Source organism: Argopecten irradians, chromosome 2, assembly GCF_041381155.1.
Source record: "Argopecten irradians isolate NY chromosome 2, Ai_NY, whole genome shotgun sequence".
NCBI classification, from domain to species: Eukaryota; Metazoa; Mollusca; class Bivalvia; order Pectinida; family Pectinidae; genus Argopecten; species Argopecten irradians.
The window spans coordinates 45,956,135-45,976,370 of NC_091135.1; the positions used below are offsets into that span (position 1 = coordinate 45,956,135).

Sequence of the window (20,236 nt, forward strand, 5' to 3'; positions counted from 1 at the left end):
ATTAATCAATCAGTAAATACGTTTTTCGTGCAGGTGATTTTCAGACAGTGTCACTTAAGAATTACATGAAATAAAGGATACAAAATAAAAAGCCCTACGGAAATCCTGCAGCTCTAGGTGACGTTGTTGCTTCCCTTCTATAGGTAATGATGAGACGAAATCAACAGAGTGGAGCTGGAATATAACACACAGCAATTCATATACCTCGTTAAAGGCGACTCTACAATGCCAATTGTCAAATTTTGTCTCCTAGTACAAAGATATATTAAAAGAAGGTACTCAAAAGTTTTAATGAGTTCAACAGAAAAATGATACGAGTACAGGACTCATCTGCCATAGACATTCAATACACTATCCTTATTTATTTAAAGTATACTTGTTAAGCAGATTTTAAATTTTACAAAGCAGAAACATATACCATTTATATATAAATTTGATGCGTCCAATCTACAATTAAAGCAGGTTTTCTTTAAATAAGATTGATGTGAAGTGTTATTAATATATTGTTTAAACTATATAGGCCTCATCCTCAAGTGTACCCACCTGTTCGGCCTGTCCAGTATGCTGACCACTTGTCCCTTCTAGGTGTAGCCAGAAGTATAACAGGTAACAAAGAGTGAGCACAAAAAGACCTTCATGACTGATAGATGGTCAAGGACAAATATATCTCAATTAGCTCAAATGAACAAATTTATTGTAAATGAATTTGTAATTGGGAAAAGACAACATAAATTGATTATTTCTGAATCAGTTATTCCTTTAGACGTCATGTTTTCCATGACTAAATCATGCTGAAAATGCACTGATATTTAGTTTTTTCATTGGAATATATCAATTGGAAAATTCAATCATGATTTTTTATCATAAGATACTTTAATAATTGTTTTGGGATATTTTACAAAAGTAGCAGTGAAACTATCAAAATTTATATATTATCAAACTAATTACTTGAAAAAGCATGTTTCTATAATTTTAGTTCTATCACCTTTCTATATTTTTCCTCCTTCCCCATCACCAACGACTGACTGTACTACCCTATGCTACTCTTGGTTAGTTAAGAGTAGCTTCAATTAGTGTAATCAACCATGGCTCTCAGACATGCTGCTCCATCCCAGCAATCTACCCCACAGTATAGAACCTAGTACAAAAGGATACGAGATGCTAAGTAAGATGTAGAGAGGAAGATAAGCTAGTGTGATTGTAAGGAGTCTATGTAACACACCAGTCCCAGAAAATATAGGTATCACCATGGAGATACCTGTAAAATAAGTAAAATAAGTGTTTATAACACAATAACAACAACAAATTTCAACAATAAAAACAATACCAATGAAACATTTCTATATTTTGCAGTGTTTTTGATTGATTGGTAGGTTTAATATAATGAGGACCTTACCAAGCAAATAAATTTGAGTTCTTCTATTAATTTTAATTTAATTTGTAGTCAATGAAATATATATTTACAGAGATACAAAATATACATCATCCTCGATACTCCAGGGGTTAGTATCATTGACACTATATCCACTCCTGTACAATCTCAAATTAAAACTGAAGGCACCAGAAGACACAAGTAATTTAATCATTTGATGTACATCAAAAGAATTCTATAATATTACACTGTTGTTGACTGTGTTACTTTGAAGTTGGGCGTCGCTCTCTCTGTAATCTTCAAAGATTGTCCCTGTAGGCCTGTGATTGGTCAGTTTTTTCCCCCTGAACTGCCTTCAATTTTACTATGAGATAGTCCAGGGGTGGATATAATGTCAGCATTAGTAACCCCTGGAGCATTGAGGATAAATATACATTAGATATGTTTGATGTAAAATGTATTTTTGATAATTTATAAATTATGAAATGGTTTGGAAATATTTGTAGCATTGGACTAACACACATGTTGTTATGCCTATTTACCTAGTATAAGCCAGCTAAATATTTGGCTGACAAGAGGGAGTCCCTGCTTACGCTGTATACTGTAGGCAGTGAACTGGACGACATACACTGATAATGCTGTCAGTACAATCTGAATGAAAACAATATCAATGTCATATCAAATGTTATATCATGAATGTCATTCTTGATTTGGAAGTCTAAACAATATAACATTGGTGATACTAAATAACAAGCCTTCCTTCTTGTATTATTACAGCTATTAGTTAGTCTTCTTTGTCAATTTCGGCCTTAAATCTTTAGTTCAATTTTACCCTAGCATTGATGCCAGTCTTAAAGTTTACCAAGTTTAAACCAATTTAAGCCTTTTAACTTTGGTACAAATTTTCATTGAAGTTTTGGCTTTTGAATTTTTATTCCAATTTTGTGTTTTTCCCTTCCCATTATATTTCCAATTTCTGCTATGAAAATTATTGTTAGTACTAATTTAGACTTGATATTTTGTTGTCTTGAAGAATTTCAGCCACATATCACTTTGCTGTTTAGTAGTGAATTAGTGTTAATTTGGACTTGATACACTATTTAAGTCTATATCATAATTTCAACATCTTTTCATCTCAGAAAGCCAGTCGTAAACAGGCAAATACATTTGATTACGTGAAATTATAGTTATTTTAAATTAATATCACTTACTGCTTCTGTATTCTTCTTTGCATATCACAGATTTATCACCCTTGTCATCAAATCAATACCTATCAGCAAGGGCAGATAATTTTGTAATATGCAAATACAGAATAAAAAGTTTTGAAAACACCAATAATACTACTATACCTGTATATGGTTAGTACTGTAGGAATGGTGACTAGATGTGGAATTCTTTAACCTACAACGATACAAAGAACATTCAATCTATAAAACTAAATATCACAAAGTGAAGCACAAAATAATTCCAAAAGAATTTATTTAAATCTAAAGACTGTTTTTTACTTTGTGAAAACAAAATAGTTACTCTTAGACTTAGGTTGACTTACCTTTGTATCGCTAGTACACCTGTACTGACAGCTAGTATACCTGCAATACCCCTGTAATGTACAGTTTAATCTTTAATGATTAATATCTTACCTGTATCAATAAACAACAAAAGGCAACACTGAACATCTTTTTAAAGAATCTTTAAAAGAGTCAATCAAGGATGATAATAATAGTTTTTTTTGCATTGTCAATAGAAATAGCTTGAGCATTTAAGTTGTAATTGTTATAAAAGAAAAAAGAGCTTTCGTTATCACACTTTTTATTTTAAAATTATTTTTATCATGATCAGATTACATTAAATTATGTGTTTAAAAGCCACCATGTTATTGTATATTTAAAAAATATGTCTACAAATAGGATTTTCATTTTACACAAGAAAGTAAGGCCTTTATGAAGTGTTTTTTGTAGTTTTAACAAATATCGTATTAACTTACACTAAATAGTAGTTTGTGTCTCGGCCAACGACAGGCATCATTGGAAATATGGCTAGAATCAGGCAGCTCATCATCCACCTGACATATATCACCTAGTAAACCACAAGTCAGGTATATCTTATTAGTAGCAAATCAAAATGATAATGCATTGAATTAAACAAAAATTGAATTTCATTGGTGAGAAAAATAAAAACGAAATATAGTTTTGCAGTTACTGATCTTTTTTATCAATATAGGTGGAGATTGAGCCTCACAACTAAATTAATGGAGGACCATTTGGTAAGAGATGATATACCAGAACTTACCCAGTCTGTGTGGTGTGATGATGATAACAGAGGCAACATCCCCATACACACAAGTCCAACAGACAGTAAATGCCTGTAGAAAAACCCAGCAACCTGTAACAACAAATATATGAAATACAAGAATATTAAGAATCAAATACTTGATTTCTGGAACTAAAAACTAATTTTTTTTATTTTGAGTCCTAGACAACATTAAGCAAGGAAACTCACCAATATCTCTAGTCCTAGTACAAACATCACCAAGGTTAGAAAGAAATTGACAAGAAAACCTTTAGGGGAGGCCTCCTTCAGCCGCGTATAACAGTCCAAAAGCACATGCCAGCTGTATAATGAAAGCATATGAAATGAATAAGCGGCTATTATTACAGCAAATGTTTCGGCTAATAGTTCATATTTATATTTTTTATCTAAGTTGATTGATATACTATAATGTTATACTTTGAAATTATCATACTTATTTATAAAAGTTGTGTATAAAAAAACAAGTGGCCAATGGGCCTAAACGGTCATCTGACTATTGGCACAATACAACATAGTCATTTAAAGATTTTAACCATTTTGACCCCTGTGACCTTAAATAAAGGTCAAGGTCATTCATTTGAACAAAATTGGTAGCCCTTCATCCTAGCATGCTACAGGCCCAATATCAGTACCCTGGGCCTTCTGGTTCTTGAGAAGAAATCGTTTGAAGATTTTAGCCTTTTTGACCCCTGTGACCTTGAATGAAGGTCAATGTCATTCATTTGAATAAACTTGGCAGCCCTTCATCACAGGATGCTACAGGCCAAATGTCAGTACCCTGGGCCTTTCGGTTATTGAGAAGAAGTTGTTTGAATGAAAAGTTTACACACGGCGGACGCGGGCGGCGGACAGCGGACGGCGCACAACGACGGACGGTACATGATGACAATAGGTCATCCTAACACTTCTGGTCAGATGACCTAAAAACACCCATCAGAAACCTGATTTTTTTTCTGAATTTGCATATGACAGAGTTTTCTACCCCTATGAGTACATTTTCACTGTGGCAAACAAAATATCATGCCTAGTAGTAATACAACTATACAATGTTTAAATACAGAATACCTCATATGATAAAAAATAAATTTAAGATTTTATTGTTAACCTTTGTTTGACAGTTTATATATATATATATATATATATATTTCTTAAATATTTATAAAGTTTTCTTTTGACAAATTATATCCATTGTAAAAAGAATATTTTTCCTCAATATAACAATAGTAATGCCTTACTTGAGGGTGACAACCATCCACAGAGCCACCGGCAGAAGGCAATAGAGGTAATATGTCCATGGCAGGGACTGAACTGTAACAATAAAAGGCAATAGAGGTAATATGTCCATGGCAGGGACTGAACTGTAACAATAAAAGGCAATAGAGGTAATATGTCCATGGCAGGGACTGAACTGTAACAATAAAAGGCAATAGAGGTAATATGTCCATGGCAGGGACTGAACTGTAACAATAAAAGGCAATAGAGGTAATATGTCCATGGCAGGGACTGAACTGTAACAATAAAAGGCAATAGAGGTAATATGTCCATGGCAGGGACTGAACTGTGACAATAAAAGGCAATAGAGGTAATATGTCCATGGCAGGGACTGAACTGTAACAATAAAAGGCAATAGAGGTAATATGTCCATGGCAGGGACTGAACTGTAACAATAAAAGACAATAGAGGTAATATGTCCATGGCAGGGACTGAACTGTAACAATAAAAGGCAATAGAGGTAATATGTCCATGGCAGGGACTGAACTGTAACAATAAAAGACAATAGAGGTAATATGTCCATGGCAGGGACTGAACTGTAACAATAAAAGGCAATAGAGGTAATATGTCCACGGCAGGGACTGAACTGTAACAATAAAAGACAAAAGAGGTAATATGTCCATGGCAGGGACTGAACTGTAACAATAAAAGACAATAGAGGTAATATGTCCATGGCAGGGACTGAACTGTAACAATAAAAGACAATAGAGGTAATATGTCAATGGCAGGGAATGAACTGTAACAATAAAAGGCAATAGAGGTAATATGTCCATGGCAGGGACTGAACTGTGACAATAAAAGGCAGTAGAGGTAATATGTCCATGGCAGGGACTGAACTGTGACAATAAAAGGCAGTAGAGGTAATATGTCCATGGCAGGGACTGAACTGTAACAATAAAAGGCAATAGAGGTAATATGTCCATGGCAGGGACTGAACTGTAACAATAAAAGGCAATAGAGGTAATATGTCCATGGCAGGGACTAAACTGTAATATTACAAGAGGCCCATGGGCCTTTACAGTCACCTAAGTTTGGATATAGAATGAAACAAAGACATATAAACACAATATTTACTGGCCCTTGAAGTCATTCAGGGATTTTATAGATTTGACTTTTTTATCTATGAAGAGTATTTGCTTCCATCAAACCTGAAAACTCAAAAGAAGATTTTTTGAAACTCAAGTTAATTTGACCCTATTTGTCTTCCCTTTATGAACTAGAGTGAATTTAACCCCCTTTCCAGGGAGAAACAAGCGACCCAAAGGCCATACAATTCACAATTTTTGTGAAGGACCTCAAGACCTTTCTATCTAGGAGGAGTATTTGATTCTACCACATCTGTGAGTGGAGAAGAAGATTCCTTAAATTTTTGTCAATTTTACCCCTTTCGACCCCTCTCATAGCCCCATGGGGAGTTGGGACCATATAATTCACAATTGTGATTGGCCTTATGCCTTAGAAGTTTTGTGCAAAATTTCATTGAATTCGTTTCAGCTGTTTGGAGAAGAAGTCGAAAATATTAATTGTTTACCAACACGACGTACGACGGACCATGGATGATGCACGGCGACAGACAAAATGCAATTAGATTAGGTCACTTGAGACTTTGTCTCAGATGACCTAACAAGAGGCCCAAAGGGCCTTACCGGTCATCTGACTACCTTGGCAATGGTAAATTTAATTTCATATGGTGTCACTTTGTCAGGACAATGTCAGGATCATTTTCAATTTCTTTCAACAAATTTTCTTTCAAACAAGAGGCCAAAGGGCCTTAACATGTAGGAAGTTAATTAGATATAGTGCCATGGTAGCCATCTTCGATTTGGGATCAACCAGAGATGTAACAACACTTTGTCGGGACGATGTCAGGATCATTTCATGCAAGTTTCAGCCAAATCGCACTGGTAGAACTTGAGAAGAAGTTCAAAATGTGTTTTAAAGATGGCGGCTGTGGCAGCCATCTTGGTTTTCGGATTGACCCGAAAAATAACAACACTTTGTCGGGACCATGTCAGGATCATTTCATGCAAGTTTCAGCCAAATCAAACTGGTAGAACTTGAGAAGAAGTTCAAAATGTGTTTTCAAGATGACGGCTTTGGCGGCCATCTTGGATTACGGATCGACCCGAAAAATAACAACACTTTGTCGGGACCATGTCAGGATCATTTCATGCAAGTTTCAGCCAAATCGCACAGGTAGAACTTGAGAAGAAGTTCAAAATGTATTTTCAAGATGGCGGCTGTGGCGGCCATCTTGGATTTCGGATCGACCCGAAAAATAACAACACTTTGTCGGGACCATGTCAGGATCATTTCATGCAAGTTTCAGCCAAATCGCACCGGTAGAACTTGGGAAGAAGTTCAAAATGTGCTTTCAAGATGGCGGCTTTGGCGGCCATCTTGGATTTCGGATTGACCCGAAAAATAACAACACTTTGTCGGAACCATGTCAGGATCATTTCATGCAAGTTTCAGCCAAATCGCACCGGTAGAACTTGAGAAGAAGTTCAAAATGTGTTTTCAAGATGGCGGCTGTGGCGGCCATCTTGGATTTCGGATCGACCCGAAAAGAAACAACACTTTGTCGGGACCATGTCAGGATCATTTCATGCAAGTTTCAGCCAAATCGCACCGGTAGAACTTGAGAAGAAGTTCAAAATGTGTTTTAAAGATGGCGGCTGTGGCAGCCATCTTGGTTTTCGGATTGACCCGAAAAATAACAACACTTTGTCGGGACCATGTCAGGATCATTTCATGCAAGTTTCAGCCAAATCAAACTGGTAGAACTTGAGAAGAAGTTCAAAATGTGTGTTTTCAAGATGGCGGCTGTGGCGGCCATCTTGGATTTCGGATAGACCCGAAAAATAACAACACTTTGTCGGGACCATGTCAGGATCATTTCATGCAAGTTTCAGCCCGATTACACCGGTAGAACTTGAGAAGAAGTTCAAAATGTGTTTTAAAGATGGCGGCTGTGGCAGCCATCTTGGTTTTCGGATTGACCCGAAAAATAACAACACTTTGTCGGGACCATGTCAGGATCATTTCATGCAAGTTTCAGCCAAATCAAACTGGTAGAACTTGAGAAGAAGTTCAAAATGTGTTTTCAAGATGACGGCTTTGGCGGCCATCTTGGATTACGGATCGACCCGAAAAATAACAACACTTTGTCGGGACCATGTCAGGATCATTTCATGCAAGTTTCAGCCAAATCGCACCAGTAGAACTTGAGAAGAAGTTCAAAATGTGCTTTCAAGATGGCGGCTTTGGCGGCCATCTTGGATTTCGGATTGACCCGAAAAATAACAACACTTTGTCGGAACCATGTCAGGATCATTTCATGCAAGTTTCAGCCAAATCGCACTGGTAGAACTTGAGAAGAAGTTCAAAATGTGTTTTCAAGATGGCGGCTGTGGCGGCCATCTTGGATTTCGGATCGACCCAAAAAATAACAACACTTTGTCGGGACCATGTCAGGATCATTTCATGCAAGTTTCAGCCAAATCGCACCGGTGGAACTTGAGAAGAAGTTCAAAATGTGTTTTCAAGATGGCGGCTGTGGCGGCCATCTTGGATTTCGGATAGACCCGAAAAATAACAACATTTTGTCGGGACCATGTCAGGATCATTTCATGCAAGTTTCAGCCCGATTACACCGGTAGAACTTGAGAAGAAGTTCAAAATGTATTTTCAAGATGGCGGCTGTGGTGGCCATCTTGGATTTCGGATCGACCCGAAAAATAACAACACTTTGTCGGGACCATGTCAGGATCATTTCATGCAAGTTTCAGCCAAATCGCACCAGTAGAACTTGAGAAGAAGTTCAAAATGTGTTTTTCAAGATGGCAGCTGTGGCGGCCATCTTGGCTTTCCGATCGACCCGAAAAGTAACAACACTTTGTCGGGACCATGTCAGGATCATTTCATGCAAGTTTCAGCCAAATCGCACCGGTAGAACTTGAGAAGAAGTTCAAAATGTGTTTTCAAGATGGCGGCTGTGGCGGCCATCTTGGATTTCGGATCGACCCGAAAAGTAACAACACTTTGTGTCGGGACCATGTCAGGATCATTTCATGCAAGTTTCAGCCAAATCGCACCGGTAGAACTTGAGAAGAAGTTCAAAATGTGTTTTCAAGATGGCGGCTGTGGCGGCCATCTTGGATTTCAGATCGACCCGAAAAGTAACAACACTTTGTCGGGACCATGTCAGGATCATTTCATGCAAGTTTCAGCCTAATCGCACTGGTAGAACTTGAGAAGAAGTTCAAAATGTGTTTTCAAGATGGCGGCTGTGGCGGCCATCTTGAATTTCGGATTGACCCGAAAAATAACAACACTTTGTCGGGACCATGTCAGGGTCATTTTATGTAAGTTTCAGCAATATCGCACTGGTAGAACTTGAGAAGAAGTTCAAAATGTGAAAAGTTAACGCACAGCGGACGGCGCACGGCGGACGGCGCGCACGGCGCACAGCGGACAGCGGACGACGACGGACGAAACATGACGACTATAGGTCATCCTGACCCTTCGGGTCAGATGACCTAAAAAGGCAATAGAGGAAATATGCTCATGGGATTAGGATGATGACCAGGGCCCCCACAGTACTGTAACCACCAATGATGTATTACCTGACAGTAGGATGATGACCAGGGCCCCCACAGTACTGTAACCACCAACGATGTATAACCTGACAGTAGGATGATGACCAGGGCCCCCACAGTACTATAACCACCAATGATGTATTACCTGACAGTAGGACGATGACCAGGACCCCACAGTACTGTAACCACCAATGATGTATGACCTGACAGTAGGATGATGACCAGGGCCCCGCAGTACTGTAACCACCAATGATGTATTACCTGACAGTAGGATGATGACCAGGGCCCCCACAGTACTGTAACCACCAATGATGTATTACCTGACAGTAGGATGATGACCAGGGCCCCCACAGTACTGTAACCACCAATGATGTATTACCTGACAGTAGGATGATGACCAGAGTACTGTAACCACCAATGATGTTTTACCTGATAGTAAGATGATGACCATGACAGTAGGATGATGACCAGGGCCCCCACAGTACTGTAACCACCAATGATGTATTACCTGACAGTAGGATGATGACCAGGGCCCCCACAGTACTGTAACCACCAATGATGTATTACCTGACAGTAGGATGATGACCAGGGCCCCCACAGTACTGTAACCACCAATGATGTATTACCTGACAGTAGGATGATGACCAGGGCCCCCACAGTACTGTAACCACCAATGATGTATTACCTGACAGTAGGATGATGACCAGGGCCCCCACAGTACTGTAACCACCAATGATGTATTACCTGACAGTAGGATGATGACCAGGGCCCCCACAGTACTGTAACCACCAATGATGTATTACCTGACAGTAGGATGATGACCAGGGCCCCCACAGTACTGTAACCACCAATGATGTATTACCTGACAGTAGGATGATGACCAGGGCCCCCACAGTACTGTAACCACCAATGATGTATTACCTGACAGTAGGATGATGACCAGGGCCCCCACAGTACTGTAACCACCAATGATGTATTACCTGACAGTAGGATGATGACCAGGGCCCCCACAGTACTGTAACCACCAATGATGTATTACCTGACAGTAGGATGATGACCAGGGCCCCCACAGCCCGTACCAATGATGTATTACCTGACAGTAGGATGATGACCAGGGCCCCCACAGTACTGTAACCACCAATGATGTATTACCTGACAGTAGGATGATGACCAGGGCCCCACAGTACTGTAACCACCAATGATGTATGACCTGACAGTAGGATGATTAGGGCCCCCACAGTACTGTAACCACCAATGATGTATTACCTGACAGTAGGATTATGACCAGGGCCCCCACAGTACTGTAACCACCAATGATGTATTACCTGACAGTAGGATGATGACCAGAACCCCCACAGTACTGTAACCACCAATGATGTATTACCTGACAGTAGGATTGACCAGGGCCCCGCAGTACTGTAACCACCAATGATGTATTACCTGACAGTAGATGACCAGGGCCCCCACAGTACTGTAACCACCAATGATGTATTACCTGACAGTAGGATGATGACCAGGGCCCCCACAGTACTGTAACCACCAATGATGTATTACCTGACAGTAGGATGATGACCAGGGCCCCCACAGTACTGTAACCACCAATGATGTATTACCTGACAGTAGGATGATGACCAGGGCCCCCACAGTACTGTAACCACCAATGATGTATTACCTGACAGTAGGATGATGACCAGGGCCCCACAGTACTGTAACCACCAATGATGTATTACCTGACAGTAGGATGATGACCAGGGCCCCCACAGTACTGTAACCACCAATGATGTATTACCTGACAGTAGGATGATGACCAGGGCCCCCACAGTACTGTAACCACCAATGATGTATTACCTGACAGTAGGATGATGACCAGGGCCCCCACAGTACTGTAACCACCAATGATGCATTACCTGACAGTAGGATTAGACCAGGGCCCCCAAAGTACTGTAACCACCAATGATGTATTACTTGACAGTAGGATGATGACCAGGGCCCCCACAGTACAGTAACAACCTACGATGTATAACCTGACAATAGGATGATGACCAGGGCCCCCAAAGTACTGTAACCTCCAATGATGTATTACCTGACAGTAGGATGATGACCAGGGCCCCCACAGTACAGTTAATGATGTATTACCTGACAGTAGGATGATGAACATGCAGGGCCCCCACAGTACTGTAACCACCAATGATGTATGACCTGACAGTAGGATGATGACCAGGGCCCCCACAGTGCTGTAACCACCAATGATGTATTACCTGACAGTAGGATGATGACCAGGGCCCCCACAGTACTGTAACCACCAATGATGTATTACCTGACAGTAGGATGATGACCAGGGCCCCCACAGTACTGTAACCACCAATGATGTATTACCTGACAGTAGGATGATGACCAGGACCCCCACAGTACTGTAACCACCAATGATGTATTACCTGACAGTAGGAAGATGACCAGGGCCCCCACAGTACTGTAATCACCAATGATGTATTACCTGACAGTAGGATGATGACCAGGACCCCCACAGTACTGTAACCACCAATGATGTATTACCTGACAGTAGGATGATGACCAGGACCCCCACAGTACTGTAACCACCAATGATGTATTACCTGACAGTAGGATGATGACCAGGGCCCCGCAGTACTGTAACCACCAATGATGTATTATCTGACAATAGGATGATGACCAGGGCCCCCACAGTACTGTAACCACCAATGATGTATTACCTGACAGTAGGACGATGACCAGGGCCCCAGCAGTACTGTAATCACCAATGATGTATTACAGGAACAATAGGACGATGACCAGGACCCCCACAGTAATGTAAACCACCAATGATGTATTACCTGACAGTAGGAAGATGACCAGGGCCCCCACAGTACTGTAACCACCAATGATGTATTACCTGACAGTAGGACGATGACCAGGACCCCGAAGTACTGTAACCACCAATGATGTATGACCTGACAGTAGGATGATGACCCAGGACCCCCACAGTAACTGTAACCACCAATGATGTATAAACCTGACAGTAGGATGATGACCAGGGCCCCCACAGTACTGTAACCACCAATATGTATTACCTGACAGTAGGATTAGACAGGGGCCCCCACAGAACTGTAACCACCAATGATGTATTACCTGACAGTAGGATGATGACCAAAACCCCCACAGTACTGTAACCACCAATGATGTAATACCTGACAGCAGGATTAGACCAGGGCCCCCACAGAATTGTAACCACCAATGATGTATTACCTGACAGTAGGATGATGACCAGGGCCCCCACAGTACTGTAACCTCTAATGATGTATTACCTGACAGTAGGATGATTAGGGCCCCCACAGTACTGTAACCACCAATGATGTATTACCTAACAGTAGTATGATGACCAGGGCCCCGCAGTACTATACCACCAATGATGTATTACCTGACAGTAGGATTAGACCAGGGCCCCCAAAGTACTGTAACCACCAATGATGTATTACTTGACAGTAGGATGATGACCAGGGCCCCCACAGTACAGTAACAACCTACGATGTATAACCTGACAATGTAGGATGATGACCAGGGCCCCCAAAGTACTGTAACCTCCAATGATGTATTACCTGACAGTAGGATGATGACCAGGGCCCCCACAGTACAGTTAATGATGCATTACCTGACAGTAGGATGATGAACATGCAGGGCCCCCACAGTACTGTAACCACCAATGATGTATGACCTGACAGTAGGATGATGACCAGGGCCCCCACAGTGCTGTAACCACCAATGATGTATTACCTGACAGTAGGATGATGACCAGGGCCCCCACAGTACTGTAACCACCAATGATGTATTACCTGACAGTAGGATGATGACCAGGGCCCCCACAGTACTGTAACCACCAATGATGTATTACCTGACAGTAGGATGATGACCAGGACCCCCACAGTACTGTAACCACCAATGATGTATTACCTGACAGTAGGAAGATGACCAGGGCCCCCACAGTACTGTAATCACCAATGATGTATTACCTGACAGTAGGATGATGACCAGGACCCCCACAGTACTGTAACCACCAATGATGTATTACCTGACAGTAGGATGATGACCAGGACCCCCACAGTACTGTAACCACCAATGATGTATTACCTGACAGTAGGATGATGACCAGGGCCCCGCAGTACTGTAACCACCAATGATGTATTATCTGACAATAGGATGATGACCAGGGCCCCCACAGTACTGTAACCACCAATGATGTATTACCTGACAGTAGGACGATGACCAGGGCCCCAGCAGTACTGTAATCACCAATGATGTATTACAGGACAATAGGACGATGACCAGGACCCCCACAGTAATGTAACCACCAATGATGTATTACCTGACAGTAGGAAGATGACCAGGGCCCCCACAGTACTGTAACCACCAATGATGTATTACCTGACAGTAGGACGATGACCAGGACCCCACAGTACTGTAACCACCAATGATGTATGACCTGACAGTAGGATGATGACCAGGACCCCCACAGTACTGTAACCACCAATGATGTATTACCTGACAGTAGGATGATGACCAGGGCCCCCACAGTACTGTAACCACCAATAATGTATTACCTGACAGTAGGATTAGACCAGGGCCCCCACAGAACTGTAACCACCAATGATGTATTACCTGACAGTAGGATGATGACCAGAACCCCCACAGTACTGTAACCACCAATGATGTAATACCTGACAGCAGGATTAGACCAGGGCCCCCACAGAATTGTAACCACCAATGATGTATTACCTGACAGTAGGATGATGACCAGGGCCCCCACAGTACTGTAACCTCTAATGATGTATTACCTGACAGTAGGATGATTAGGGCCCCCACAGTACTGTAACCACCAATGATGTATTACCTAACAGTAGTATGATGACCAGGGCCCCGCAGTACTGTACCACCAATGATGTATTACCTGACAGTAGGATTAGACCAGGGCCCCCAAAGTACTGTAACCACCAATGATGTATTACTTGACAGTAGGATGATGACCAGGGCCCCCACAGTACAGTAACAACCTACGATGTATAACCTGACAATAGGATGATGACCAGGGCCCCCAAAGTACTGTAACCTCCAATGATGTATTACCTGACAGTAGGATGATGACCAGGGCCCCCACAGTACAGTTAATGATGCATTACCTGACAGTAGGATGATGAACATGCAGGGCCCCCACAGTACTGTAACCACCAATGATGTATTACCTGACAGTAGTATGATGACCAGGGCCCCCACAGTACTGTAACCACCAATGATGTATGACCTGACAGTAGGATGATGACCAGGGCCCCCACAGTGCTGTAACCACCAATGATGTATTACCTGACAGTAGGATGATGACCAGGGCCCCCACAGTACTGTAATCACCAATGATGTATTACCTGACAGTAGGATGATGACCAGGACCCCCACAGTACTGTAACCACCAATGATGTATTACCTGACAGTAGGATGATGACCAGGACCCCCACAGTACTGTAACCACCAATGATGTATTACCTGACAGTAGGATGATGACCAGGGCCCCGCAGTACTGTAACCACCAATGATGTATAACCTGACAATAGGATGATGACCAGGGCCCCCACAGTACTGTAACCACCAATGATGTATTACCTGACAGTAGGATGATGACCAGGGCCCCCGCAGTACTGTAATCACCAATGATGTATTACAGGACAATAGGACGATGACCAGGACCCCCACAGTAATGTAACCACCAATGATGTATTACCTGACAGTAGGAAGATGACCAGGGCCCCCACAGTACTGTAACCACCAATGATGTATTACCTGACAGTAGGACGATGACCAGGACCCCCACAGTACTGTAACCACCAATGATGTATGACCTGACAGTAGGATGATGACCAGACCCCCCACAGTACTGTAACCACCAATGATGTATTACCTGACAGTAGGATGATGACCAGGGCCCCACAGTACTGTAACCACCAATGATGTATGACCTGACAGTAGGATGATTAGGGCCCCCACAGTACTGTAACCACCAATGATGTATTACCTGACAGTAGGATGATGACCAGGGCCCCACAGTACTGTAACCACCAATGATGTATGACCTGACAGTAGGATGATGACCAGGGCCCCCACAGTACTGTAACCACCAATGATGTATTACCTGACAGTAGGATGATGACAAGGCCCCCACATTACTGTAACCACCAATGAGGTATTACCTGACAGTAGGATGATGACCAGGCCCCCACATACTGTAACCACCAATGATGTATAACCTGACAGTAGGATGATGACAAGGGCTCCCACAGTACTGTAACCACCAATGATGTATTACCTGACAGTAGGATGATGACCAGGGCCCCCACAGTACTGTAACCACCAATGATGTATTACCTGACAGTAGGATGATGACCTGAGCCCCCACAGTACTGTAACCACCAATGATGTATTACCTGACAGTAGGATGATGACCAGAACCCCCACAGTACTGTAACCACCAATGATGTATTACTGACATTAGGATTAGACCAGGGCCCCCACAGAACTGTAACCACCAATGATGTATTACCTGACATGATGACAGGATGATGACCAGGGCCCCGCAGTACTGTAACCACCAATGATGTATTACCTGACAGTAGGTTGATGACCAGGGCCCCCACAGTACTGTAACCACCAATGATGTATTACCTGACAGCAAGATTAGACCAGGGCCCCCACAGAATTGTAACCACACCAATGATGTATTACCTGACAGTAGGATGATGACCAGGGCCCCAACAGTACTGTAACCTCTAATGATGTATTACCTGACAGTAGGATGATGACCAGGGCCCCCACAGTACTGTAACCACCAATGATGTATTACCTGACAGTAGTATGATGACCAGGCCGGCTCCCGCAGTACTGTACCACCAATGATGCATTACCTGACAGTAGGATTAGACCAGGGCCCCCACAGTACTGTAACCACCAATGATGTATTACCTGACAGTAGTATGATGACCAGGGCTCCGCAGTACTGTAACCACCAATGATGCATTACCTGACAGTAGGATTAGACCAGGGCCCCCAAAGTACTGTAACCACCAATGATGTATTACTTGACAGTAGGATGATGACCAGGCCCCCACAGTACAGTAACAACCTACGATGTATAACCTGACAATAGGATGATGACCAGGGCCCCCAAAGTACTGTAACCTCCAATGATGTATTACCTGACAGTAGGATGATGACCAGGGCCCCCACAGTACTGTTAATGATGTATTACCTGACAGTAGGATGATGAACATGCAGGGCCCCCACAGTACTGTAACCACCAATGATGTATGACCTGACAGTAGGATGATGACCAGGGCCCCCACAGTGCTGTAACCACCAATGATGTATTACCTGACAGTAGGATGATGACCAGGGCCCCCACAGTACTGTAACCACCAATGATGTATTACCTGACAGTAGGATGATGACCAGGGCCCCCACAGTACTGTAACCACCAATGATGTATTACCTGACAGTAGGATGATGACCAGGACCCCCACAGTACTGTAACCACCAATGATGTATTACCTGACAGTAGGAAGATGACCAGGGCCCCCACAGTACTGTAACCACCAATGATGTATTACCTGACAGTAGGACGATGACCAGGACCCCACAGTACTGTAACCACCAATGATGTATGACCTGACAGTAGGATGATGACCAGGACCCCCACAGTACTGTAACCACCAATGATGTATTACCTGACAGTAGGATGATGACCAGGGCCCCCACAGTACTGTAACCACCAATAATGTATTACCTGACAGTAGGATTAGACCAGGGCCCCCACAGAACTGTAACCACCAATGATGTATTACCTGACAGTAGGATGATGACCAGAACCCCCACAGTACTGTAACCACCAATGATGTAATACCTGACAGCAGGATTAGACCAGGGCCCCCACAGAATTGTAACCACCAATGATGTATTACCTGACAGTAGGATGATGACCAGGGCCCCCACAGTACTGTAACCTCTAATGATGTATTACCTGACAGTAGGATGATTAGGGCCCCCACAGTACTGTAACCACCAATGATGTATTACCTAACAGTAGTATGATGACCAGGGCCCCGCAGTACTATACCACCAATGATGTATTACCTGACAGTAGGATTAGACCAGGGCCCCCAAAGTACTGTAACCACCAATGATGTATTACTTGACAGTAGGATGATGACCAGGGCCCCCACAGTACAGTAACAACCTACGATGTATAACCTGACAATAGGATGATGACCAGGGCCCCCAAAGTACTGTAACCTCCAATGATGTATTACCTGACAGTAGGATGATGACCAGGGCCCCCACAGTACAGTTAATGATGCATTACCTGACAGTAGGATGATGAACATGCAGGGCCCCCACAGTACTGTAACCACCAATGATGTATTACCTGACAGTAGTATGATGACCAGGGCCCCCACAGTACTGTAACCACCAATGATGTATGACCTGACAGTAGTAGATGACCAGGGCCCCCACAGTGCTGTAACCACCAATGATGTATTACCTGACAGTAGGATGATGACCAGGGCCCCCACAGTACTGTAATCACCAATGATGTATTACCTGACAGTAGGATGATGACCAGGACCCCCACAGTACTGTAACCACCAATGATGTATTACCTGACAGTAGGATGATGACCAGGGCCCCCACAGTACTGTAACCACCAATGATGTACTACCTGACAATAGGATGATGACCAGGGCCCCCACAGTACTGTAACCACCAATGATGTATTACCTGACAGTAGGACGATGACCAGGGCCCCCGCAGTACTGTAATCACCAATGATGTATTACAGGACAATAGGACGATGACCAGGACCCCCACAGTAATGTAACCACCAATGATGTATTACCTGACAGTAGGAAGATGACCAGGGCCCCCACAGTACTGTAACCACCAATGATGTATTACCTGACAGTAGGACGATGACCAGGACCCCACAGTACTGTAACCACCAATGATGTATGACCTGACAGTAGGATGATGACCAGGACCCCCACAGTACTGTAACCACCAATGATGTATTACCTGACAGTAGGATGATGACCAGGGCCCCCACAGTACTGTAACCACCAATAATGTATTACCTGACAGTAGGATGATGACAAGGGCCCCCACAGTACTGTAACCACCAATGATGTATGTATTACCTGGCAGTAGGATGATGACCAGGGCCCCCACAGTACTGTAACCACCAATGATGTATTACCTGACAGTAGGATGATGACCAGACAGTATGACCAGGGCCCCCACAGTACTGTAACCACCAATGATGTATTACCTGACAGTAGTATGATGACCAGGGCCCCCACAGTACTGTAACCACCAATGATGTATGACCTGACAGTAGGATGATGACCAGGGCCCCCACAGTACTGTAACCACCAATGATGTATTACCTGACAGTAGGATGATGACCAGGACCCCCTACAGTACTGTAACCACCAATAATGTATTACCTGACAGTAGAATGATGAGCAGGACCCCCACAGTACTGTAACCTCCAATGATGTATTACCTGACAGTAGGATGATGACCAGGGCCCCCACAGTACTGTAACCACCAATGATGTATTACCTGACAGTAGGATGATGACCAGGACCCCCACAGTACTGTAACCACCAATGATGTATTACCTGACAGTAGGATGATGACCAGGGCCCCCACAGTACTGTAACCACCAATGATGTATTACCTGACAGTAGGATGATGACCAGGGCCCCCACAGTACTGTAACCACCAATGATGTATTACCTGACAGTAGGATGATGATCAGGCCCCTGCAGTACTGTAACCACCAATGATGTATTACCTGACAGTAGGATGATGACCAGGGCCCCCACAGTACTGTAACCACCAATGATGTATTACCTGACAGTAGGATGATGACCAGGGCCCCACAGTACTGTAACCACCAATGATGTATTACCCGACAATAGGATGATGACCAGGGCCCCCACAGTACTGTAACCACCAATGATGTATTACCTGACAATAGGATGATGACCAGGGCCCCGCAGTACTGTAACCACCAATGATGTATTACCTGACAGTAGGATGATGACCAGGGCCCCCACAGTACTGTAACCACCAATGATGTATTACCTGACAGTAGGATGATGACCAGGGCCCCCACAGTGCTGTAACCACCAATGATGTATTACCTGACAGTAGGATGATGACCAGGGCCCCCACAGTACTGTAACCACCAATGATGTATTACCTGACAGTAGGATGATGACCAGGACCCCCACAGTACTGTAACCACCAATGATGTATTACCTGACAGTAGGATGATGACCAGGGCCCCGCAGTACTGTAACCACCAATGATGTATTACCTGACAGTAGGATGATGACCAGGGCCCCCACAGTACTGTAACCACCAATGATGTATTACCTGACAATAGGATGATGATCAGGGCCCCGCAGTATTGTAACCACCAATGATGTATTACCTGACAGTAGGATGATGACCAGGGCCCCCACAGTACTGTAACCACCAATGATGTATTACCTGACAGTAGGATGATGACCAGGGCCCCCACAGTACTGTAACCACCAATGATGTATTACCTGACAGTAGGATG

The 20,236-nt window shown here is 43.1% G+C and overlaps 1 protein-coding gene across 3 annotated transcripts in view; it reads right to left on the minus strand.

Annotated features, from left to right (window-relative positions):
* Nucleotides 1-20,236, minus strand: part of LOC138315674 (GPI ethanolamine phosphate transferase 1-like) — a 62,681-nt gene that overhangs the window by 10,623 nt on the left and 31,822 nt on the right. For all 3 annotated transcript variants that reach the window (XM_069256864.1, XM_069256865.1, XM_069256867.1), the window contains exons 17-26: nt 4,918-4,990; nt 3,872-3,983; nt 3,662-3,754; nt 3,357-3,448; nt 2,922-2,972; nt 2,722-2,773; nt 1,915-2,023; nt 1,156-1,258; nt 544-640; nt 82-174 (exon numbers count right to left, since the gene is read on the minus strand). In XM_069256864.1, the coding sequence (XP_069112965.1) occupies nt 82-174; nt 544-640; nt 1,156-1,258; nt 1,915-2,023; nt 2,722-2,773; nt 2,922-2,972; nt 3,357-3,448; nt 3,662-3,754; nt 3,872-3,983; nt 4,918-4,990 (875 nt within the window). The remainder of the gene's footprint in view (nt 1-81; nt 175-543; nt 641-1,155; nt 1,259-1,914; nt 2,024-2,721; nt 2,774-2,921; nt 2,973-3,356; nt 3,449-3,661; nt 3,755-3,871; nt 3,984-4,917; nt 4,991-20,236) is intronic.